At 54.1% G+C, this 25,216-nt stretch overlaps 1 protein-coding gene across 1 annotated transcript in view; it reads right to left on the bottom strand.

Moving 5' to 3' along the window:
• Positions 1-3,170: 3,170 nt before the first annotated feature.
• The window catches only part of DKK3 (dickkopf WNT signaling pathway inhibitor 3), a 43,802-nt gene continuing 21,756 nt past the window's right edge, over positions 3,171-25,216 (bottom strand). The window contains exons 5-8 of the mRNA XM_034995078.1: positions 8,160-8,252; positions 6,842-6,986; positions 5,711-5,867; positions 3,171-4,754 (exon numbers count right to left, since the gene is read on the bottom strand). Of these exons, the coding sequence (XP_034850969.1) occupies positions 4,535-4,754; positions 5,711-5,867; positions 6,842-6,986; positions 8,160-8,252 (615 nt within the window). The 3' untranslated portion in view covers positions 3,171-4,534. The remainder of the gene's footprint in view (positions 4,755-5,710; positions 5,868-6,841; positions 6,987-8,159; positions 8,253-25,216) is intronic.

Genomic DNA, 25,216 nt, shown 5'->3' with positions numbered 1-25,216 from the left:
TTTTTGTGTTTGCTTGCAGGCATACCACAAATATCAAGAGTAAAGAAAATATAGAAAAGAACAATTTAAAGCTTCTTGCTTTTCAGTGCCTGATAGAGTGAGAACACAATGCTGCACTTTAACAATTTCAGCAAAGGGGTGGTGAACTTTTCAAACTCAATTTGTGGTGTTGGGAGTGGTAATTTACGTGAGGGAAGTGAACGTGTGTCCGCCTCCCTCAGGTTAAGAGAATCCTGTGAGGACCCGTCAGCCGAGAGTTAGAGCACGGACTGTGTGGGGCAGGCGACACAAGCCACATGCAATAAACTGTGACCCTGTTCCTCACAGGTCACACCAAGGTTTTGAAGAGCTTCTACCATGGGAAAGATGGGTTTGCGTCAGCCAGGCACGCCAGGTGAGAACCAAGTACCTACATATCTGAGACAGGTGCTGAAGGCGAGGGGTATGTTCTGGTCAAAGAAAAGCTTGTGGTTTCATGACATGCTGTGTCTGGCTGGTCTGTACAGAAGCTTGCAGCTGGAAGTCCAGTTGCCAAACCAAGGAGGTGTGAGTAGGGCCTGATAGTCATGATGAGATAAAAACAGTGAAGGAGCCCTACACTAGAGTCTTAGACGGTCTCTTCCATAATGGATGGAAAGTACTTAGAGAAGATGGGGGCAGGGGGAGGGAGGCTGTGAACCTACGCCTGAGCTAGAAAACCATTGCCAGGCTGCATGGTTGGAAGGGTGTTGTGTCCACTGTAGGCCGGGAGAGCGGGAGAGAGGGAGAACTTACAGCGTGGCCTAAGCTAAATGAGGGCATGGAATCAGAGCATTGCTAATCAGTGTCGTTGCTAAATCTGGAAGTGACCTGTGAATGTATGGAATACAATAAAATCATTTATTCTGGTTCATTCGCTGGTATTTGCTTTCCGATTGGAAAAGATCTCCCTCTGAATTTTGTCCCGTTGTTTAGCATCAAGACCCTAGCCAACTCTCGCATTTGTGACTTACAAATTATAGTCTAAAGTATATGGAATAGAGGATAATCTGAAGTAGCAGGGTTTTTTTAATTTGCTAAATAAAACTATTCCATCTAAATTGTTTAATTTTTGAAAAGCAAATCAATATTTTGGTCACTAGTATAAGGCAATTCAAGTCTTTTAAAAAAGCAAAACTGTGTGAAACGTATAGTTTTCTGGGGGGCTAGTAAACTTTTTATCAGGTTTGCAAAGGAATTGAGGGCCCAAATAAAGGTTGTGGCCAGTCGAGACTAGGTATACACGAAACCAGAAGACACTCCTTCAGGGTCGTTCCTGTGGGGAAGAAGGGTGCTATATGACCACTTGGTTAGATACAGTGTTTTCAAAACTTGACTTCTAGGAACAAGGGTACATGACAAAATCGAGAGTGTGTGAAGGCATGTGTGACCATTTAGAAAAGAATGCAGCAATCATAGTGGCAAAGTTAGGAGGGCAAAAAAGCGTCGGGGAGGAATGCTCTGCCCCTTCCCCGTGACAGCACCGGCTCTTCCTCCGCTTACCAGCTACTCTCTACTGGAGAAGCAGGTCTTCCGACTGGTCAGAGCCTGAGAATTCACCAGCCCAGGAATTATTAGTAGACCGTATAGCCTTGCCTGAGAAGTGGGGACCATGCTCCCTCTCTGCTTTCTTTGCTCCCAGTCTGCCTCTTTCCCCAGTACAGAGGGCACACTTAGTGTTCAGCATCTTTTATGATGCTTGAGTAACCCATTTAATTCAGGAGTACCGACTTGTTGAGATACAAATACGCAGGGGTTCTGTTTTTCCAGTAACTGTGCCAACTGTGTTCTGTTGATTGCAGTTTCCCCCTGGAAGGGGGCTCTGATGACAAAAGTGGTGCAGGATAGAATTCCATGGGGAGGACCTAGTCTTATCTCATGTTCCACCTTCTCCTGGCACTTAATATAGGTAGGGCCTGACATACAGTAGGAACTCAGTAACATTTTCGTCGACTGAAACCATTTCAAGCCTCTTCTTCAAACACTCAATTCAAATTTACCTTGCCTTCCAGCCACTGTGAATTACTTTGTTCCCTCTATATACCATCCCTTTTTCTGCCCCTGGCTTGGAGTGCCCCTGCCTACTCCTTCGGACCGCCTGATAAACTCCTCTGATCTTTGAGAGCCAGTCCCCATGCCAGTGCTCCCAAACCAAGTGCTCCTTTGAGGCTCCCATAACACTGTTCTGACACCGGGTTGACTGCTTTTGCTTTGTGGGTGCTGGGTTTAGTGTGTATGCCTTGGGAGGCCGTGATGCGTTCAGGGTAGGAGCCCTCTCTGGATCCACTTGGCACCCCCAGAGCCTATCACAGCACCTGGTTCTGAGCAGCTCTCAGTAAATAACTGTTGAGTGATAAGGATGTAGCGTGGTCGTGATGACTTTGACATTGAATAGAGAGCAGCTCTATATTTGATCTTAAAATTAATTAGTATATCCTGAGCAGACTATACTAGATACTATTTTTGTTTGACTTTTAGCTCTATCACCCAATATTTTTGAGCTTCCATTTTTTTCATCTGTTAAATGAAGAAAATATCCCTAGATTCAATGAAGATTAAATGAGGTAATATAGGTAGCCTACCTAATCTGGCGCCTGCCACCCAGCTGACCTTAATATATAGTAGTTTTATGATTACAGTCCCTAAAAGATCTGTGTTATGATTGGAACATTTGAATAGAAAGAAAATAGCCAGGGGCGCCTGGGTGGCTCAGTTAAGCATCTGCCTTCAGCTCAGGTCATGATCCCAGGGGCTTGGGATCGAGCCCCGCATCAGGCTCCAGCCCCACATCGGGCTCTCTGCTCAGTGGGGGAGTCTGCTTCTCTCTTTCTCCCTCTGGCCCTTCCCCAACTCCTGCTCTTTTTTTTTTTTTTAGAGTCATATACATTCCATTTACTCTTTCAGAAGACAGTGAAGTATTCCCACTCTTAAAATTAATCCCTGACAAAAATGGTTAGCATTTCTAAAATATTTTGGTGCTAAAACAGGTGTGCTTCACTTGTCTGGAAAATTCGCTTATGTGGAAGTCTTTTCGGGTTTTGTTTTTTTTTTTAACAAGGCAGTTCATTTCCATTTTATTTTTTCTGGCTCAAAGTGTTTTTTACTTATTCAAAGTCAAAAGGAAAAAAGACATCCAAGAACTACAAAGGAGAAGTTTAAGTGATTTATGCTTGATTTTTAAATGCAACATAGGTGTTTATACATAATTTAAAACTCAAAGCATGCTTATACAATCATGTGCAATTTTAAAATTTAATAACTCTGGATGAATACTTGATGGAAACAGTCCATGGCACCTGCAAATATCGCTTACGGAATAACATGCAGCCCAGTGCTCTCAGTTTGGATATTACAGCCGTATTTCATAAAACCTTGCTTTGATTTTCTCCATGTGGTTGATAATGGTCTGCAGTTGCTGGTAAGTGATTTTGCAAATTTCATTTATAATCCTGGCCCTACAATTACTTAAGTACTGTTTCTGGCAAGTGGACGTATATATTCTGCACCAACCAAGCACCTTCCAAGTCGCTAACATAACCACCTGCCATAGGGGGAGAGTGTTGATACCATTTGCTTCTGCACTGGGATGATGGCCACCCCCACACAAGGGAGAATGCTACGTCTAACAGTAGAAGTTTAATCTTACAGTGAACTAGACTGACCTCAATTCCGGATATGCCTCAAAAGAAAAATTCCCATCCAGCCACCTTTTAGAGGGAACTTTAGGTGGCACTGGCCTGGTGGGGAGGGGTAGGGAAAGCATGTGCTTGGAATCACACCTGGGAGCCATCCTGCACTGGTCTTCACTCGCTGTGTGACCCGGGCAAGCAACTTGGTGTCTCTGAGACTCCAAGATGCTGACAGATGGGGAGACCGCCACTGTCCTTGCCAGGTTGTGGTGAGGGGTATGAAACTGCTGCCCCCAGACAGACGTAGGAGCCGAGGAACACTGCTGACAGGACAGGGATGCACATGACACGGAGCGAGCGGAACACGTCACCCACAGCAGCGGAACGCACAGCTTGCCTGTGCCCATGGGAAGAAGTACATGGAAAATTCATTTGTTACATTTCGCCAGGCTCACATTTGCAAAGCAGGGCACTGTTCTCCATATGTATGAGTCCACATTTCCCCAAAACCCATCATGGGGACATCTGCATCCTTTTCCGGCCCCTCCCCTCCTCCAATTCTCAAGGTGATATAGAAAAAAGGAAACGTGCCAGGTGCCAGCCACGAGAGGCCCAAGTGGCCAGTAATCTGGACCAGCGCGGCAGCCCTGCACCCTCCCACACACTTCCCGCACCCCTCCCCCCTGCCTGACCCAGGCACCCGGACTGTGATGGATGGTGTACAGTCCGCGGGAGCTGGACAAATGCACAGCACCTCGTTTTGTTTTAAGCCAGAGGGAAAATGTACTGGGAAGAGGCCATGGAAAAAAGCCCACACCTAGAGGACACAGCTGGGGAAATAAATTAGCTATTTCTATCGCATGTCTACCCGCAGAACAGGCCTCCGTCTAAATCTCTTCTCCTTCCAGCAGCTCAGAGGCAGCACCGGGCTCCCCGAGTGCCATTTCCACAGACAGGCTCCTCTCCAGGTTCTCCAGCTCCTGGCGCACCTCTTCAATGAAGCTGCCATCCTCGTACTCGTCGGGGGCCTCCCTGGGCCCCAGGCTCTCTCCGTCTTCAGCTCGGCTCCCAGGGAAGGCCGGCTTGCACACATACACCAGGCTGTGGCTGGGGAGAGACCGGGGCTGGGCTCAGCCGAAGGCCCTGGCTCTGCGCTGTGGGGGAGGGGTGACGCGGGGGCCCTCAACACGCCCGCGCCCGAAACAAGGCCCCTCGCTTTGAGCTCACCCTCACACCTCCTCTAACACCTCAACGGAGTCTTACCTTCCCGTCCACATCGTACCTTAAAAAAGATGGCTGAGGGATGGTCACTTTTCCAGGGGCACCCCCACCCCGCACCTCCAGGGGAGGTCTGTCTTCCGGTGACACTCTCTGGGGCAGGCCCTGAGCACTGCGGGGCCTGAGAGTTTACGGCAGTGTGTGGCCCCTCTCAGCCGCCTGCCCATCTGGGCCTCCACGTGGCAGCAGCCCCTGACTGTCACATCAGCTGCACCTGTGGGCAGCCCCGGGGCCTCGTGAGGCGGGGCCGGGGAGTCCTGTGTGTCTGCCCAGCCACCCTGGATGCTGCTGGGCAGCGAGGAAGGTGAGTGGTGACTGCAGGGAGGCCACACCTCAGATGCTTCATGGTGTCTCAGCAGCTTAGGACACTATTAGCAGAGCCCAATTTGGGGGCCCTCTCTCCCAGTTTCCCTTCTACTTCTGTGCCTTCTCAGGCACCTCTGCTGGCTCTTCCTCGGTCTGTCCCTTACTGTGAAGGGCTTGGGTTCCCGCCTCAGCTCCCAGCTCTTCTGCCTCCTCCCCCTCCCCCTGGATCACCTCCTCATGAGGCTTCAACCACCATGCAGACGAGCTCCAAATCCGTAACCCCAGCCACACCTTCTCCTGAGCCCCAGACCGACGGTCACTGACTGCTGTGAGACTCAGCCTCTGGATGATCCAAGGACACCTCCACTTAAACCTACCCTAAACTACCCTAAACACATCACCCCTCTGCTCCTGAGATCCCACTGGGTGGCACCTCATCTGCTCTCGACCTCTGATAGGGAGGGCAGGTGGAGCCTCACCTGTGGGGCTGGCAGAGAAGGCCACGGGCACACGGGCATCGGTCCAAAGCTCCGTCAGACTCTAACTCCCAGGTGATGAGGTCCAGAAGCCGGCTGGCGGGGTCATGGCACAGCTCACCCTCCACGGGCAGGGGTGTGCACACAGGAAACAGCAGACCTGGGGCCAGTGGACAGTCATCCCTGCGTGCCCAGCATCGAGCAGGGGGGCACCACGGAAGGGAGCAGAGAAATGGGGGACAGCCCCGACCTTCCCCCCTCAACCGCAAAGTGGAGATTAAAACTGAAGAGGTGGGATGAGAAGAAACAAGGGCAGGATGGGCTCAGGAGGGCTGGAGCACTTAGGGAGGACTGCGTGGAGACGAGGGCTTATGCTGGGTTTTGAAGCCAAAAGCCTGGAGAAATCAAGAGTCTAAGAAAGGCCCTCAAGGCTGGGACACAGCGCCAATAAAGGCCTGGGGTTGGGCGTGGTGGGAAAGGCTGGGAGCCCTGGAGAGAGAAGGCGGACAGAGAAGCCGCAGCTGGTCGAGGCCTTGAAAGGCAGACTGAGGAGCCAGAACAGAGCAACCACGCTGCGAGAGCTGACCTGGGGAAAATGGCTGGGACAGCAGGGAGCAGGTGGACTGGGGGCTGCAGGGGCTGAGCTGGGGAGGCAGCTAAGGGAGAGATTTTCAGAAACCCGGCAGGAAGGGGAGTGCCTGAGCAACCTCACCCGGGAGGGGCAGTGAGAATGGAATGGGAATAGAAGGGGGCTGTACTCAGGAAAGAGCACGGAGCCAGGTGCTACCTTTGGGGCCCGGGAAATGAGCTGGAGGGTGGAGAGGGGTTGTTCAAATCCCACCCATCTGGGGGTGTTCCTCCTGCCCTGAGCTCATGCATCCTGAAGGAATTTAACTTCTCTAGGTGTCAACAGGGGACAGAGAGAGAGCAAGAGAGATGGTGGTCCCCTCCAGGCGGGGGCCTGCCTCAGGCAGAGGTTGTGGGGCTGGGACACACCCTGAGTGAGCATCTGGGGGCCTGCCCAGGCGGTGGGACCCTGAAAAGGTGTGTCTGGCATGGATGGAGCCCCAGGAAGCCTCGTGTGGTGGAGTGTGGGACAGGGCTTGCCCCGTACTCAGCGCAGAGCCCACCCACCTCTCTGGAAGGCACAGCACAGCCCACGCTGACAGTCCCTCTGCTTGTCACAGATGGTCCCGTTGCCGCCTTTGGAGGCTGTTTTGGTGCAGTGACCCCAGACGCACAGCTGGTCTCCACAGCACTCACTGTCCCGGGTGCAGAGCTGCAGAGAGGAGGGCAAACGCAAGCATGCCGGCTCACGCACTTGAGAGAACCCAGCCTGCTTGGCTCCTAGCCCTGAAAGCCTGAAGACGCCACAGGTGTGTTAAGCACATGCTCTCATCACCCCGGGCGAGGGGGCAAGTGGGGTGCGGGGGGCAAGTGCCGAGGCCTTGGTTTGTGGGGCTTTCAGTGGAAGGCAGGGGGCAGAGATGGGAGATGTGAGGGGTCTGACACTGGGAAAGTGGCAGCTGAGGCGAGTCCTGTATCTGGGTCTTCCTAGGCAACTTGAGATTCTGCAAAGGACGCAGTGTGTCCCGCAGTTTCCCCCACAGGCTTGTGCCTTGGCTCCTTTCTGTTAGCTCCGTAGTCAGGACGGAAGGTGGCTTCTGGCCCACAGAGGCAGGCAGCAGCCGGATTCTGAGAGCTAACTCAAGGCCCAACCCGGAGGCCTGGTGGATGGGGAAGGCCCGTGGGTGCCGCCGCTGGGAGTGGGCACAACAGCCTGGGACCCCGCGGTCGGGCTCAGACACGGCAGGCGCGAGGGACACCTGCAGTTGCCTGACCACGGACAGGGGAGTAAGAAGCCCTCCACTTCCCACATTTGTCATCATGCTGTGTTACTGTCTTAATCATGAAAAAGGACGAGAGAAGCCAATGAGCCCATATGGCTTTGTCCAAAACAGCTGTTGGGTGGAGGGAGTTTCCGCTTCCCGGGCTTCGTGCTTCTTTGTGAAATGCCTACCGGGGCCGCACTCTGCCTCCCTCCTGGCCTCCTTCTGCCTTCTCTGGGCGGATCGGGAGAAAGATCTGGAGGGTGGGGGTGGGGCTGCAGTAGTTTACAGCCTGGGGACGGGTCTGCCCCAGGGGAAGGGGCAGGTGTGGGGCTCTGTCTTCCCTCTCTCCCTCTGTCACCCACGAGGCAGGCAGTGGAGCCAGGGACCATGTGGCGGGTCTGCACATGGCTTCCTAGTCCCTCCAGGAGGCAGCCCCCCCGCTGGGCATCATGGAGAGGCTCTTCCCAGCATGGCCATGGTTAAGCCCACTGAAGGCTTCCGGAAGCCCAACTGAGAACCATGGGGCTGCTGGCCTTCCCCCCCAGGTCCTCCTCTCTGGGACCCAGCCCAGCCCCCATGGCTCCCATGCTGCAGCTGCAGGGGCCTCTGGGCGCACTCACGGTCTGCTGGTCCCGGCAAGGCTGGCAGGTGTACTCGAAGCTGGCAAACTGGCAATACCTGGTGGGCCCGCAGTCCTCGTCGATGATGCACTCCTGCGGAGAGGGAGGGAGCGGCTTCATCAGTGAAAGGCCAGGCAGCGAGCCCGCGGTGCCCTGCAAGGGCAAAGCCCCCCTGCATCCCAGGCCCCGCAGGCTCTGGGGGCTGCAGAAGGGGCTCCAGACCCCCCTCCCTCCAGAGCCCAGTTAGCTCCTGCGGCTCAGCGTCCGCACCCTCCAGGCCGGGCGGGGCCCTCGCCCCCACAGCACGCCTGGGCGTCTGCCCTCCAGGATGCCGTCCCAGTTCACACAATGTCATCTGTGTGCAGCCCCCCGCCACATATCCAGGGCGGGGAGCGCCGAGACGCCGGGCCGTCTCCAAGCAGAGCAGATGGATTTAATAAAAGAGTAATGACTTCCAGCCCCAGGGCGGTGGCACAGGAGGAGGCGGAGCCCAGGCTGTTGACCAGGAAGGAAAGGGCTGCAGAGGGCTTCGTGTGGCCCCCTCCTTAGAGTCCTGGGTCCGGGTTCGGGTCCAGGTCCGGGTCCGGCAGGCCAAGGCAGCTTCTAGCTTCCCAAGGGCGGAGGGGTGTGGCTGCCATGGGCGCTGCGGCCCAGGTGCCTTCTCAGGGCTGCCAGCCCGTGGGGCTGGAGAATGGAGAGAGGGAGGCCACGGAGAGGGCCGGTGTTGGGAAGAGTGCCCGTACCCCAAACTAGCCATACCATGTTGGGGAACCTCTCTGAGCCTCCATTTCTAGGTCAGCGACAGGGGAAAGTAATCTCTCCCTGCTGCCTGTCGGTCGGAGTCACGAGGCAGATTGGGGGTGTCGAGCCCCCCCGGGGGCTGCACCATGCCGGGTCATCGGTGGTGGGTCTTGTCAGGGCCTCAGCATAGCAAGGTGGGGCAGCTCGGCGAGAGGGGCCCTTCCTCGCAAAAGGAAGGGTCAATGCTTGTCCTCTTCCCATACGGGCAACCCGAAAATGCCAGCATGCCTGCCGGAAGGGCTGGGCCAGAGGCGGAGGGCTGCGCCCTCAGGCTGTTTGACCCCAGAGCCCATCATGCTTGAGAAGTCCACGGTGCAGGAAGTAAGCCACCAGACCATCACGCCCTCTAGACACACTCAACTTGGCCAGTTCGGCTGGAAGCGTCCAGGTCCAGACACTTCTTCCAAAGCAGAAGAGCAAGAGAATGGGGTGGGAGTGATGGAGGGAGGGCCAACGGGCTCGGCGGAGCTTCTCTGAATCAGGTGGCATCTGCAGGCACTCAGATGTAAACATGAATGTGAAAAAGTCCTTGCCCTCGGGGCGCCTGGGTGGCTCAGTCATTAAGCATCTGCCTTCGGCTCAGGTCGTGATCACAGCCTCCTGGGATTGAGCCCCGGATCGGGCTCCCTGCTCGCATTGGGCTCCCTGCCCAGTGGGAAGCCTGCTTCTCCCTCTCCCACTCCCCCTGCTTGTGTTCCCTCTCTCGCTGTGTCTGTCAAATAAATACATAAAATCTTTAAAAAAAAAAAAAAGTCCTTGCTCTCAAAAATTTATAACTCAATTGAAACCAACAACAACAAAAAAAAGGCAAATAGATAAGGAGACAAAAGATGCGAACAGACAATTTACGATAATAGAAACCATTCCGCCTCCTCACATAGAAAAAGATGTTTAACCTCACAAATAATTGACAAAATGCAACTTAGAAGAGCAGGATACCATGTTTTCACTTAGAGCGGACACCACTAAAAAGGCTGATAGTATCTGCAGTAGGCAGAGAAATGCCCCGCTCCCAAAAGGTCCACATTCGACTCCCTGGAACCTGTGCACGCGTGAGGCTACAAGGTAAGGGGACATTCAGGTTACAGGTGGAATTCAGGATGCTAGTCAGCTGACCTGATAAGAAGAGAATCCTAATTATCCAGGCGAGCCCAAGGTAATTGTAAGGGGCTCTGAAAATGGCAGGGGGGCAGAAGAGTGTCAGAGTAACACCAGGTGAGAGAGACTCCAGACTTCGCTGAGTTTTTAAGATTTGAGAGAGAGAGAGCATGCGCATGAGTGGGGGGAGGGGTAGAGAGAGCGGGGGAGAGAGAGAGAGAATCTCAAGCAGACTCCCCACAGCGCAGAGCCTGACATGGGGCTCAATCTCACGACCCTGAAATCATGACCGGAGCCGAAACCAAGAGTCAGAGGCTCAACCGACTAAGCCACCCAGGTGCCCCCAGACTTTGCCGGTTTTGAAGATGGGAGGGGACCACGGGCTAAGAACAATCTCTCCTAGAGCCTCTAGAATGATCGCAGTCCTGCTGACACTGTGATTTCAGATTTCAGCCTGGTGAGACTCGTGTCAGACTTCTGACCTCCGGAACTGTAAGATGACAAATTTGTGTTGTTTTAAGCCCACCAAATTTATGGTAGGTTGTTACAGCAGCAATAGGAAACGAATATAATATCCAATATTGGTAGGGATTTGAGGAAATAGGCATCGCCAGATGCTTTGGGGGTAATTAAAACTGAATGAGATGCGTTTTGCAGGCAATTCATCAGTATTCACACAAAAAATTTAAATGTGTATCTCCTCTGACCCTGTAATTTCCCTTCCAGGTGACAATCCTCAGAAACACTTGTCCAGATGGGCAAATATCGGGGTACAGGGATGTTTAAGGCTATAGTGTTGCTATATTATAATCCAGAAATAGTGCAAAGGCCCAACAAGAGGGAACGGATAAAATAGATATGTGGTCACTTCCCAGGGAAATGCCACTGGGCAGACGTGAAAAAGAATGAGGTAGTTCTTTGCACTGCACTGTTCACAATACCTCAGTAAGTAAATTGAGCAAGTGAAAGACCCATTGAATCCCACTTGTGTAAAGCCGGGTAACTATGTGTGATCCGCGTCTGCGCCCCGCATGGTGCCTGGCGTCTAGGGGGCGCACGAGAGTTCGGTGTGGGATGGAAGAAACCACTTGCACGGCACTGTGACCATCAGGCCAACAAAATGCTGATCATTAGCAAGTTTTTGGGAACCAAGGCAAAAAACCTACACCTTCCATTAATCTGGCTTCTCATTTCCCAAGAATCCTATAGACTTGGCATTTTCACTCTATGCTTCCTTTTCCAGATCTTAAATTTTAAAAAATAGGCCCTAAGACCCCACAAGCATCAATCCCTGCAAGGCACTGCTATTTACCACTCTCCATCACGAGGAGTGCACATGCATCCCTCGGAATATCTTCCTTCCCCTCATGACAGGGCATTCCCTGCAAAGCCCCAGCGAAGCAATTCAGTTTCTTCTAGGTACGGGAACATTTTTGGCACGGAACCTTGCCAAACACCTTTGAAAAGTCTCAATACGCTAAAACGCTAGGTTTCCTCTGCTGACATGTTTTTGCTAGCTACTAGAGCTCTGGAACGTCAGCTCAGCATGACTTCCCCTGCAGAAAGCCCGGGGCTCTTGTCCTGATCATTGGCCAGCCTGTTTGTTGTAGATATGTGCACTCGGGAGCCCCTAGAAATGTTCTTTAAGACCTGTCATCACTGGAAAACCTGGAACTCCAAGGTGTGAAGAAACCACAGAGGCCAAAAGAGCATAAACTTTGAATCCTGGTTTTGTCACTTAACAGCTGTGTGACCTTCGGATATACTGATTCAACCCCTTTTGAAAATAAGGGTGGGGGACGCCTGGGTGGCTTTGTCGGTTAAGCATCCAACTCTTGATTTTGGCTCAGGTCATGATCTCAGGGACGGGAGATCGAGCCCTGGGTTGAGCCTAGCGTGGAGCCTGCTTAAGATTCTCTCCTTCTCTCTCTGCCCATCCCCTTCCCACCCCGGCTCACGCTTTCTCTCTCTCTTAAAAAAAAAAGAGGGTGATAACAGGACCGACTTCACGGGGCTGTTGAGTTAGTGCCCTGTGAACGGTGGCCATAGCACCAGAAAGCCTTACCCCACGGAGCCCCCCTGCCAGGGGACCAGCTTGTCAGCAGAAGGACAGTCTAAACAGGGGCTGACGTCTCCACCAGCAGCTCTCTGTCTCCATCCCTGGCAACACTTGGGGATTTCACATCTAGTCCTGACTTATCTCGATCCAGAGGGTGTCAGATCAATGGGCTGTGGCCCGTACACACAATAGGAGTGAAGTTCCTGGAGCAGAGTGGCCTCTCCTTGTCGGACGACCAGGCTTTCCATATGATAAGCTCGTTAGTTTGGGGTCTCCTCTGAACACCTTAATTGCAGGAGACAAGGTCCCACCCTTCCTGGCGTTAGAGACCTGGGGGGCAGGGCAAGTCCTCCCACTGTAAACAGAACGGAGTAGGTGGGGGCTGGGGGGACATGGGTTGGTGCCTCCCACGCAGAGCCAGGCCTGGTGCTGAGAAATCCAAGATTTTATTCTATTCAGTCGTTCCAGCTTTTCTTACCTGCTCCCATCTGGGCTGATGTTTTCAAGGGGCCTCAGCACCCCGCTGGGCACAGGATGGCTGCTTCCCTATCTAAAGGGCCGTGGAGGCTCTGTGCTTGGGGTACCTCTGAGGCCATGAGGACTGGAAGAGGACCCCATGCCTCACCAAGGCAAAATTAAAGACACAGCCCGGTGCAGACCTCGGCCAGGGGTCACCTGGGAGGAGATGCCAGGCTGAGTGCCCGTCCTGCAGAGCTACACGACAACCCACGGCGTCCTGACGCAGCCTTGGCATGGCTGCCACTGGGCACACGTTCTCGCGGATCCCCTCAACAGGGTCTTTCACCCCCACCTCCCAGACGGGGAACTGAGGTGTACCGTGAAGGATCTGCCCTCACCCGGCTTAGAGGTGGAGTCGGGAGTTCAACCCTGAAGGCAGGCTCTTTCCATCTCCTGAGAAGATCATCGTTTTTCTCTTCCTTCAGCACTGCCTGCCTAGTCTCCTGTCCCTCGGTCACAGCTTAGCAGAGCCTGCCTGGGACAGGGCCCCAGACCCCACACATCCCCAGGGACAGAAGGCAGGAACACAGGGCCAAGGCCATGGCCCCTGGGCATCGGGGCCTCAGCGTCCCTTCCGAGCCGGCTTCGGGCCTCCTCCCCAGCCCTGGCCGCCCCCCGTCTGTGCTGCCCCTCTCCCCATCCTGCTGGGGAGGTCTGCCTAACAGCCGAGAGCCTAGCCATCAGGACGGAAGCCTTTCAGAGGCTCTGGTCTTTGCTGTCTGGAGGAGGAAGGAGCTATATTTAGAAAGCTCTGGCCAGAGGCCCCGCAGGGCTCCGTGCAGAGGCTGTGTGAGTTGGGGCTGGGGCTTTGGCAGGATGCTGGGCCTGGAGACCGCCCTGGTGCTTCGACGCTATCATGAAATAGTGGAAAACGGCAATGGTGCTGTTCTGCATCTTTGATTTTCCAGTTCAGAGTTTATCAGAGGAGGCAGGAGCCCAGGGTAGTGGGGAGAAAACAGCACATGAGCCCTGTCAGGCTTTCCTTAGCGTCCGTGTGGGGCGAGCGGCTCACGGCTTCTCTGTGGCCCTGGGGCTGCCACACTAGGCTTTCTCGCGCCGGCCAGGGGCATTGCCCACACTCCCTGGGGACGCCGGGCTGTCTCGTTCTTGTGAGGCCCCAAGGAGGAGGTCCCCTGGCTGGACGCCTCCTGGACCAGGGCCATCCACAGTGTCCACTCAAGCCCAAGGCTCTGGACAGAACACATGGAATGGAGGCCCAGGGGGCCTCCACCAACCCAAACCCGCTCGCCCTCAGAGCTTTGCCCACTGCAGCTGGAGGGGAGAGGGCAGCAGCGGATGCCCAGAGAGCACCTACTGTGTGTCTGCGCTTGCTTGAGCTCTCGCGGGTTCCCTGGTCCCCACAGCGTCCTGTGAGGTCAGCGCCCACTACGTATCCCCCAGCACGCGCTTGGCGCACAGCTGCCATTCTCTAGAAGGATAAAGGAGGAATGAACAGATGAACGGCTTCTCCGGCTCTACTCTGCAGAGAAGGAAACTGAGGCTCAGAGCCCAAGGCCATTGAGGGAGTCCGAGAAGCTAAGACGTAAACCCAAGGCCCTCAGACCACCGTCCCCCCAAGCCAACGCTCACTCTTCCCACCACACCTGCTTCCAAATGCCCAGTGTGGGGTGAATTATATGCCTCCAAATTCATAGGCTGAAGTCCTAACCCCCAGTACCTCAGTGACCCTATTGGATACTGAATTATTTTAGATGAATTTTTTAAGATGAGGTTATTAGGGTGGACATGGTATCCTTATAAAAGGGAAATTTGGACACAGGCACACATGGAGGAAGGACGATGTGAAGACAGAGCGAAGACAGCCATCTACAAGCCGAGGACAGAGGCCTGGACGTGCCCTTCCCTCACGGCTCTCAGAAGCAACCAACCCTGCCAACACCTTGATTTCGGACTCCCAGCCTCCAGAACCGTTCGGAGAATACACATGAGTCGTCCAGTCGGAGGGGCTTTGTTACCTCAGGAATCGAGTACAGGCCCTGCCCCCGGCAAGCGACGGCCCACATCTTCTCTGTTTTGGATCTTCCACCACATTCAGCCCCTGTTCCCGAGCATCAGCCTCTCCCTGAGGTGACAGACCGGAGGCCAGTGGGGACGCACTGGCACATTGTGAAGGATGTTGAACCTCAGGGACCAGAACGTGGTTTCCTGGCTGAGCCCACCATCAACCAGAAAGTTCTAGGCTCTGGTACCCCAGGCGAATTCTCTTGTTATTGAGGTTTGGGTGGACGGTCATTTCCTGGCCCCGAGCATGGGGTGGATCTGCCCCCAAATGCTCCCAGGATGACAGACGGTACGGTCTGTGAGATAAACAATGTCCCTCCTGCACGTTCGGCTACTCTCTGACCCCCCTGCTCCTCCTGAGCAGAGATGTTCCCCCAGAGAAAAGCGGACTATGGGGAACAGTCGTCCTGATTTGCACAGGACTGAGGGCTGCCAACGCAGAAGGTCCCGGGCACCCAGGAGAGCAGTCCCCAGTGAGGTGCCTGCCCCCATACCACCCTCTGCAGCCGTGTCCCCGCACTCCCCATACTGCTGACTTACTCCTGTTTCCTCCAGCCCCTCACGGGCCCCTGGCGCCAAGAGAACCTGGAGAAGCATGAGGGGCAGACACAGGTTTGGGGCACATGCCTGGGCTTGAATATGGGTTCACTTGTGTGATCTTGGGCAAATGACTGAGCCTCTCTCTGCCTCAGTTTCCTTATCTGTAAAATGAGAACCTCCTGTGGTTGTTGCACAGATTAGATGGGATGATAGGTACCTGTGTTTAGAACAGCACCTGGCCCCCAGGACTTAACCCCCGGGGTGCACCTCAATCTGGTGCTCACCTCACTGCAAGAGCTTCAACGTGCCCATGGAAAAGGCTTGAACAACCTTCTGAGCTTAAGCTTGTGCCAGTGGATTTTGTCCTATGTTTCTTTAAAGATTTTATTTATTTATTTGTCAGAGAGAGGGCGCGTGCACAAGCAGGGGGAGGGGCAGGGAGAGGGAGAAGCAGGGTCCCCGCTGAGCAGGGAACCACGATGTGGGGCTCGATCCCAGGACCCCGGGATCATGACCTGAGCCAAAGGCAGACGCTTAACGACTGATTTCGTCCTATTAATGGAATATCTTTTCTACTGAAAAGGCCCAGAATATCAGGTCAAGCCAGGGTTCCTCACCCATGCCCCCAAGACCGCCTCCTGCCCCCGGAGTCCTCTGCTCTGGCAGAAGGAGGGAGCAGGACAGTCACGCAAAACTACAAGGAAGCCCAGGACTCGCCATCTGACCAAGGAGGATAGCAGGAGTGCGAGGAAAAACAACAGAATCGTCCGTGGGTGCTAGGCACCTTGGCATCCATGATCTATCCTCGCTGTCTTCCGAACCGAACGAGAGGAGCCCCATTTTCTAGACAAGGAAACCAAGGCAATGAGATGAAATCACTCATCAAGGTCATGGGGAGGAAGTGGCAAGGCCAGGGCTCAGTCCAACCTAGTGCTCTGCAGAGGCAGGTCAGACCCCGGGGTGCAGGCCTGCTGGGGGCCCAGGTGCTGCTTCTGCAGGAGGGCAGGTCCCTGAGGCTGGAGAGAGGTGCTGAGAGAAAGCTGCAGGAAGCTGCCCTTTCATTCCAAGGGATTTCCAAGTCAGCTTTTCCCCTTCCTCAGCCTTTGTTTGACCTTAAAACCAGGCCAGTTGCAGGAATGTGTAAAATGCACATTTGTCTCGAACACGGCAGGGCACTCCCCCCCCGCCCCCCCACCCTGGATCCTGCACTGGAAACTTTCAGCCAGCTCAGGACAGGTGGGGGCCCCAAACCTCACCAGGAGTTCTGGCCCGACCACGAAGCAGAGCTTGCCCTATGGAAAAACCCAAGCAGGAGCCAGGAGCTGATGCTAGCTATTCTTATCCTGAAGTTCCAAGCATCTGCGGCAGCTTGGGTCCCCTGCGTCCCTTCCCGCCAATTCTTCCTTCCCCAGGTCACCCAGGCCAGGGAAGAGGAGCGTGCCTCCCCAGCTGGGCTGGCACACCAGGTATGGAGAACACCCACTCCTGACCCTTTGCTGCCATGGAGCCTTTGGGAAATAGTCCTGGAGTTCTTGCTCTCCTCCCGTCCCCCTCTGTCCCTTCCCCACCCCCCCGACCGGGCCTCTGGCAGCCTCCTCCCTGCACCAGCCTTCACACCACCGAATGTCTTCAGGGCTGGAGACGGGGTGTTCCAGACAAAAGCCTATTTCCTCCTCCAGGGATCCTGTCCTGCTGCCAGCCTAAAAAGCCAGCCAGCCCCACGCTCAGAACTTTCCAACACATTCTTTAGGCCTGAGTGAGGTTTCCCCTGTCAAAGTCATGCCTGTATTTAATTCCAAAGGAAATTTCCCCATGTGCCTGAGTCCTCCCTAACCGAATAAGCACTGTTGCCCCACCTCTGTTAGAAACAGTGCAGGGGCGCCTGGGTGGCTCAGTCGTTAAGCATCTGCCTTCGGCTCAGGTCATGATCCCAGGGTCCTGGGATCGAGCCCCGCATCGGGCTCCCTGCTCGGCGGGAGGCCTGCTTCTCCCTCTCTCACTCCCCCTGCTTGTGCTCACTCTCTTGCTGTCTCTCTCTGTCAAATGAATGGATAAAATCTTAAAAAAAAAAAAAAAAACAGTGCAGGGAGCCCTTTCCAGTCCCCACCGTTTCTGGGGTCTTGGGATCTACACAGCCTGCACCCCCCATTTCCCCCGCAGACAATGGAGTGGAACCACTGGGCCTGGCCTGGGTCTGACCTTTGCCAAACACACCTAGGACAGAGCGCGCCGTCTGCACAAGACACGTGCTGCTCTAGTCATCAGGAGCCTGCCAGGAACGTGGGGCCCAGAGCACCAACAATGTCAACACCCAGGATCAGAGCATCTCCAGGCTCCCAGCATGAAGAAAGGACCCAGTCCTGACCCCTGCCCTCCACACTGACTCCTTGTTCGGACTTGCATGTGACCCCTGAGTTTTGGGGCCTCACAGCAGGACTGCTGCAGTTAGCAACTAAAAATACAGGATGCCCAGTGAAACTTGAATTTCAGATAAATGAGTAATATTTTAGTGGAGTATGGCCCAAACAGTGCATGGGACAGACTTATATTAAAAATTAGTTTAGTATGATACAAGGCATCTTGTGTTTTATCTGCCAAACCTATCAGCAAGATTCAACAGGAGTGTTTCTTGGAAGACAGCGAGCGAGAGTGGCCTTGGGCAGGAGGAGGTTGAAGAGGAAGGACCAGTGACCACAGAGATACCCATGAAGACAAGCCAACAAGGACCCCAGGGAGCCCACTGTAGACTCTGGGCCCTCGGCTGGGAGCAGAAGAACACCCAGAGGGGCCCCGTGTGCAGGCACAGTTTCTGTACTGGGAGGAAAGGCCTCTGGATTCCCTAGGATGAGAGTGATTATAATAACAGAACAATCCAAACAGTCAAAGCTATGTTCCGTTCCCTGCCTGCCAGAGCCGTCCTACACCTAAGCACTAATTTCTGTAATCTTCACAACAGTCCATCGAGAGAGGCACTATTATTATTCCTTTCTATTTCATAGACGAGGAAACAGAAGAACAGAAAACTCAAGTAACTTGCCCCAAGTCACACGGTTCTTGAGCAACAGAGCCGGGCTATGAACCCAGACCTGCTGGCTCCTTGCAAGGTCAGATGGCCAGTGGGAGCCACGATCCAGAAACCTGCCCGGGGCCTTCCTGTGGGGCCTTGGCCTTCCCAGCCGGCCCTGCCCTCTGCCCACGAGCATTTCCCAGAGGGGTAAGAAGACCAGCAACAGAAGAGGGACAGAATCCCCAGTATCAGGAAAGGCACAAATCAGCTTCCCTGGCTGCTCAGTCTTCTCCCATCCACGGGGGAGTACGGCCCACCTCTCCTTGTGCGTTCCACCCCGAGGGGGCCCCATGGCCCCCAGGTCCGGGAAGTGGAGGCCGGGCTGAGCGGGGCCTCTCAGGAGCCACCTCTCTTAGGACTGCTATTTCTGTTCAGGCCCGTGGTGGCTGCAGCCCCGGCACGCGACCCCCTCGGGCCAGGCCGAGGTCCCACTGGGGACTCTAATGCTGCCAGTAATGGGCAGAGAGCCAGGGGCTTGCCAGGTTCCCAGGACCTGAATCCGGACCGGATCCCAGGAGGAGAGGCTGAATGCCGGGGAGAAACAAAGCCGGCTTTGCTCCTTGAGGCTCCTGCCCCGAGAGGCCTCTACGCTTGCCCTGCTCCTCCGAGTGCCTGGACATTGGGAAAGAGGGGCTCCCTCTCAGACTCCCAGGACCTTAGCACCAGAGCTAGCATTTCTAGGCCACCCCCCAACCCTAGTCTTGACCCCCCATGCTGGAAGAGAGGTCCATGGCGAGGGTCTTTATGCTTTCTTTTAAAACAAATGTTCTGGGCAATGAATGGCAGATGTCGGAAGGAACGTCTGGGTGGTGATAGTGGGTCCTCCAGAGAACCAGCCGCACCCCCCGCCCGCTGAGGTCACACCTCACTCTTGGCACCACTGGGGTAGCAAAGAGGCTGGTCACCAGCCTCTCTGCCGGGCTCCTGTGGCAGCCTAAATTGTCTTCCTAAGACACAGACCTTGATGACGCACGTCCCTAATCATAGTTGTTCTGAAAGCTGCTCCAGCCGCGGGGCCCTCGAGAAAGCTGAGTTCAGACTAATCCAATCAACACCTAACGGAGGAGACAGGAGGTCCTCCAGGCCCAGGAACGGCCAGACGGCATCTGTGACGCAAGCATAATAAAATAATGTGACAAGCGGGGAGTGAGTCAGAAAGCAGGCGTGTCCCCCAGTGACCTGGGCTTCAGGCAGTGGGGAGCTCCCTGCTCTGGCTGCAGCAGGCAAAGCCTAGAACCCATGAATTGCCCTACACAATATCCACCTCCTGTGGTTTGCATTCTTCCCCAGCAAGCTTCAGACCACCAACCTGGCTCCCCAGGATCTTAGCACCAGATAGAGGGTGTCCTGGATGGGGTCTCAACATTTCTGTCACTGGAAAGAGGTGCTCCTCACTCTTGCAAATTAATAACCTCGATTTTTGGTTTACGCATCAGTGAGGTCTGGATATAGTTGGCAAGAGGGCCAAGAATGCCCAGTCTCTGGATCTACAGGGCTCAGGTGAACTGGATTCTAGCAAATTCACGAATGATCTGAGTCCCCCTCAGTCACCCTGAGGACACTCTACCTTGCAACTCACTCTCTTTCCACCTTCCCTGCCAACCATGATCTAGGTCCAAACTCTGCATGGCGTACAGAGCCTATAAGTTCAGGTCAGCCTATGAGGTCAGTTCCCAACCTGCTTTCCTGTTGGGGTTCCTCACCACCCCCTAAGATCCAATCTTAGTCCCTACTTCTAGAATGCCCTCACTGATTCATCTTTAAGGAGCAGCACGAATGTCTCCTCCTCAATGAAGCCCTCCCTGACTCTCCCCCTGACAGCGAGCACTGTGTCCTTGGTGGCCCTAGCCCTCCGTATCCACCCCAGTAAAAGTCAGGTCAAGAGAGGAAGGCATTTGGCCTCTAAGGACCAATGGAGGTTTATAAGACTTGTCAAGAGGGGCACCTGGGTGGCTCAGTTGGTTAAGCGACTGCCTTCGGCTCAGGTCATGATCCTGGAGTCCCGGGATCGAGTCCCGCATCGGACTCCCTGCTCAGCGGGGGGTCTGCTTCTCCCTTTGACCCTCTTCTCTCTCGTGCTCTCTGTCTCTCATTCTCTCTCTCAAATAAATAAATAAAATCTTTAAAAAAAAAAAAAAAAAAAGACTTGTCAAGACCCACCATGCAAAAGCCAAGGTTCAGGTTGTAGGGGGGTAGACCACAAAGAAGCACGGCCGGTTGTGGGCCCTTAACGATCTCAAGCCGCCATTCAGAGCGAGGCGGCCAATTCCACATCCCCCTACTTCCTCGCCGTAGAGCTTGGTGGCTGATAGTATGGCTCTTTCATCTCCACTTTGGCCCTCTCTGGCCTCGGCCACTCTACAGCCTCTGTGGCTGTTGGCTGCCCTCCAGGCCAAGCAGGTCTGATGTCATTTTCCTTGGCCGGATGACTCCACTCACCGTTTAAAAGTCCAGCAGAGCTAGCATTTCTAGGAATTCAAGTGACTTTTCATAAAATACCAATCCATGTTGATGTTGAGTCTCCGGGGTTGGCTGCTGGGGGTGCCCCTGTGGTCCTGATCAGTCTCCGAGGAAGAGGCCAACCTCCAATCCTAGTCTTGACCCCCTGGTGCTGGAAGAGAGGTCCATGGTGAGGGTCTTCATGCTTTTTGTCTTTTAAAACAAATCTTCTGGACAATGAATGGTGGGTGTCAGAAGGAACGTCTGCGTGGTGATGGTGGGTCCTCCAGAGCCATGCTGTGTCTGAGGAGCCAAGAGCGCTCCTTGAACTATGATGTGTCAGGGCCCTGGAAGGAGATAGAGAATTGTGCCAGCCCTCCTGGAGGGAGAGATGGATTGGGGATACCCCAGGTAGGTCTCCTGGGAGACGGCTCCAGAAAGCCATGACAGGAATGCCTATGGGAAGGCGGGTCATGGTTCCTGTTTCTCACAAGCTTTTCACCACTGGTCTGAAGGGCTGCAGCTGCTTTACCCCTCCTGGCCTCTCTTGAACAAACTCAGCTCCCTCAGGCAAATCTCCATCACCTTCCTCTTCCTCCTTTTCTAGCTCTGAACTGATGCAGCTGTCTGGCTCCCGGGCGGCCTCCCTGTGCCTCCAGTCCTCGGCCACTTTTTGTGACGCACGCAACCAGAATGGGAGCTCCCCCTGGTGCTGGCATCCGCCCCGGACAAACAGCGTTCAGCCTGGGAGGACAGCAGAGTTGTTGCCTGGGCAGCAGTGTCTTGGGCCTGTACACTTGTGTGACGAGAGGGGACCACAGCCAGAGCCTCGGGTTGCAGGGCAGGATGATGCGCCACATGCCCAGGGCGGGATCCAGTCGGGGCCTTGTGGGGTAGCCGTCACTGCGTGTCCTCACCCTCAGAAATCTTATACAGCCCCTAATGAAATCACCTTGCTTCCCACAAAGCAATTAATAGGTTTAAACTTAGCCACATTCCCATCAGGTACCTGCGCTCACTAACCCTGGTATTGTTCGTGTGATCGGTTGTGTGACCCCTTCACTCGTCCGAGGGGAAGAACAACGCAGGAAATGAAGAGTAGGCCTAGGGCAGGTTTCAGGGCAGGGTGCAGGGATCCGCTATGCTTTTCAGTAATTACAGCTGCCTCGGTTCTGAGAGTGTTCCTACTGCTCAGGGACATCTCGGTTACGTGCACAACTCTTCCTCCGTCATCGGGGATGGATAGAGTTTCACAGTATTTACTCAGTTGGTATCTTGTTTACTCTTTTCATATGAGTCAGTGAGCTGACTCAGCCCAGCCCAATCTCTTCATAATGATTTTCCTTTGCCTTGGGAGGAAAATACTAAATGTGTCATGTCCCTTTTTACTCTTAGCCCTTGGAGATGGTGCCTAGACAAGATCTAGTTTCTCAGAGTCTGGTGTTCTGAGACTCGGCCCCTAGGCCCATGTACTGGAGAGAACCGTGGGGTGGTGAAGACTAGCCCAGCTTTCTTCTCTTCTTGTCCATCCCAAAGGTGTGGGGCTGGAGTCTTCAGTGGGGCAGGTGAGGTCTTCTCTGGGAAACTACAGTACGGTGATCTTCCTGACATACTGAAGTTCCCCAGCTGGACCTCTTTTCTATATGCTCGAGCTGAGTCTTCAGTGAAACAGGCCTCAGAGGGAGACGGAGGTCAGGAGGTACTTCAGGAGGCAGTTCACCTGGCGAGCGGCAGCCAAGGCCTCCAGCCTTCCCGGGGGGAGGTTGACCTCTGCCGGAGTCCTGAGCAGCAGGAGTCTGCAGGCTTCCTTCCCATCTGGGCCACACAGGTGACAACAGCGACCTGGGAGCACCTGCACACCCCTCCATCTGCGATGGACCCCAATCCCTGCATTTTCAAGAGCCCCCACAATGCTGGCGACCAGGGTTTGTTCAAACTTCAGGGGCCTGCGAATGGGTCTTCATGGTCTTTAGGATTCAAGCCACCTGAATGGAGGCTGGCATTACTCTGAGGGAGGGGTGTCAAGTCCCATCTACAATGGTGGGGATTCCACTCGGAAAATGCAACAGACGGATCCCCTTCAACAACCCCTCTTCCTGTGAGGCCACATCTAAATCCAAATGACTCAGAGGCCCCAGTGTGGGCACTGGCCTTTTTCAAAACAGGGGTGGGGGGGGCGCCTGGGTGGCTCACTCAGTTGGGCGTCTGCCTTCAGCTCAGGTCATGATCTTGGGGTCCTGGGATCGAGCCCCATATCAGGCTTCCTGCTTGGCGGGGAGTTTGCTTCTCCCTCTCCCCCTGCCAGTCCCCCTGCTCATGCTCTTTCTCTAAAAAAAAAACCCAAACAAACAAAAAACAGGGGTCTTCACCTTTTTTGTGCCATGGACTCCTACGGCAGCTAAATGAAGCCTATGGAACCCGGCTCAGAATAATGCATTTAGATGAACAGAGGAAAACACCCAAGATTACAAAGAAAAAAGACTGAAACACAATTACCCAAGTACTTTGAGATGCAGTGGTATGAGCTTCTTTACAAACACGCTCCTTAGTGAGACCTACCAGCAGGCCTGACGACGACCTTAATTCCTAAGCAGTGATGAGTGCAGGTGCTATTTCAAGACACCTGCAGCAGTAGGAGAATGGGAGATTGGTACTGGTAACAAAAGGACCGCTAAGGGGCGCCTGGGTGGCTCAGTTGGTTAAGCATTTGCCTTCAGATCGAGCCCCACGTTGGGCTCCCTGCTCAGCGGAGAGCCTGCTTCTCTCTCTCTCCCTCTGCTGCTCCCTCTGCTTGTTCTCTCTGTCAAATGAATAAATAAAATCTTAAAAAAAAAAAAAAGCACCGCTAAGAACACTGTGCTTTGTTGGCTACACTCAAGATTGGAGAAAGCGCCACTTGAATTTCAAAGTTAGTGAAGACAAATACGGATTTCTTTTCCACGAGTTCTAACCAGGTTAAGGAGGTGATTCTCATGCATATCCAAGGTTAAAAACCACTGCTTTGGTGCCTCCAATCTTGTGCCCTCTTTTAAAAATACATCTCAAAGAATTCCTTCAACTTAAAAAAAAAAAAACAGGAAAGAAAGAAAATTTAAAGCAACATGAAACAAACACAAAGTTGTTTCCCCGTGCAGAAAAAAAGTCACTTCCCCAGCCCTCTGCCAGGCTGCTGGATGGGGGAGCCAGCCTGGCATCCACCCTGGGCCTTGAACGCCCTTCCAAACCCCGCAGTCCTGGCCTCTTTCCTGCCCTTAGCGATCATCCTCTCTCCTCCCGACACTACCCACAAAGCTCTACCACCACGAGGGCTGCAAAAGGGGCTTGTGGGATTATTCAACCTTCCAAGTTGAACCGTTTATGTTAATGAGCCTGGAAAAGACCTTAATATGTTTCAGGTGTGGAAAAACACATGCTTTGGTCTCCTCTTGCCAACAAGTTGCCACGTCTTCTGGTGCTTCCCTGGGGTGGGATGGCCGGGGAGAGGGAAAGCCGTAGCTGGGTGCAGTGGCCCATGGACGGTGGTCCCGGCACACCCACGTTTCCTGCCCCAGACACCCGGGAGCCACCCATCCTCAATGAGGCGCCAGCCCCGAGGAGTCCAGCCAAGCTGAGAGCCAGGTCCCCGGTTCTGGAAGGACCCACTGCCCCCAGGCTAAGCTCCCCAGGTCTGCTTCCTTCCTCACTTCTCCTTGCTGGGCAAGCCACTGACCATCACCGGGCCACGGGAAGATGAAGGGTGCTAAGTGTGGCCACCTACCATGGCATGTGCCCGGCACCTGATCACTATGAGTGGCCGCCCATCTAACCCTTCTGAAGCATAGTGTTGTATGGGAGGAGGCTAGGCTTTGGAGAAAAACGGACTTATTTCTAAATCTCAGCTCTGCCCCTAACATGCAGGTCATTCTGTGCTTCTTTATTTATTTATAAGATTTTATTTATTTATTTGAGAGAGAGCGCGCATGCACGAGTGGGGGGAGGGGGGCACAGGGAGAAACAGGCTTCCCCCTGAGCAGGGAGCCCAATGTGGGGCTTGATCCTAGGACCCTGGGATCGTGACCTGAGCCGAAGGCAGACGCTTAACTGACTGAGCCACCCGGGTGCCCCTGTGCTTCCTTGTCTTTAAAACAGGGCCAGTGACCCCTGTTTTAGGCGGGCTTGGTAAGCATTAAGGAAAAGAGCTTATATGAAATGGTCACACAGTACTAGGCACATAGTAGGTGCTCAGTGAATATTCTCTTTCCCTTCACCTTCCAAATCTTAGCAAAGCTCTTGGTGGGGGGAGGGGAGCAGCTCTGCCAGGCAGGCACTGAGTAGGACTACTGGCCTTTCTGCTGTACGGTGTGTGTTCTTTCCAGGGAAGGAGGTCCCCATAGACGTTGTCGGGGGGAAATGGGGCCCAGAAGCAATGGAAAAAGCAAAAGGGTGCTGGGTAAGGAAATTTGTGCACATGGGGTTGAACCTCCACCCCGCGGCTTCCAGGGCTTGAGAAGGATGGAGGCTGCTGGCCTCCGT

Source organism: Mirounga leonina, unplaced genomic scaffold, assembly GCF_011800145.1.
Source record: "Mirounga leonina isolate KUSES-001 unplaced genomic scaffold, KU_Mleo_1.0 Mir_92, whole genome shotgun sequence".
NCBI classification, from domain to species: domain Eukaryota; kingdom Metazoa; phylum Chordata; class Mammalia; order Carnivora; family Phocidae; genus Mirounga; species Mirounga leonina.
Note: the sequence above shows the minus strand (reverse complement) of the source record. Positions and strands in the feature narration are given on the sequence as shown.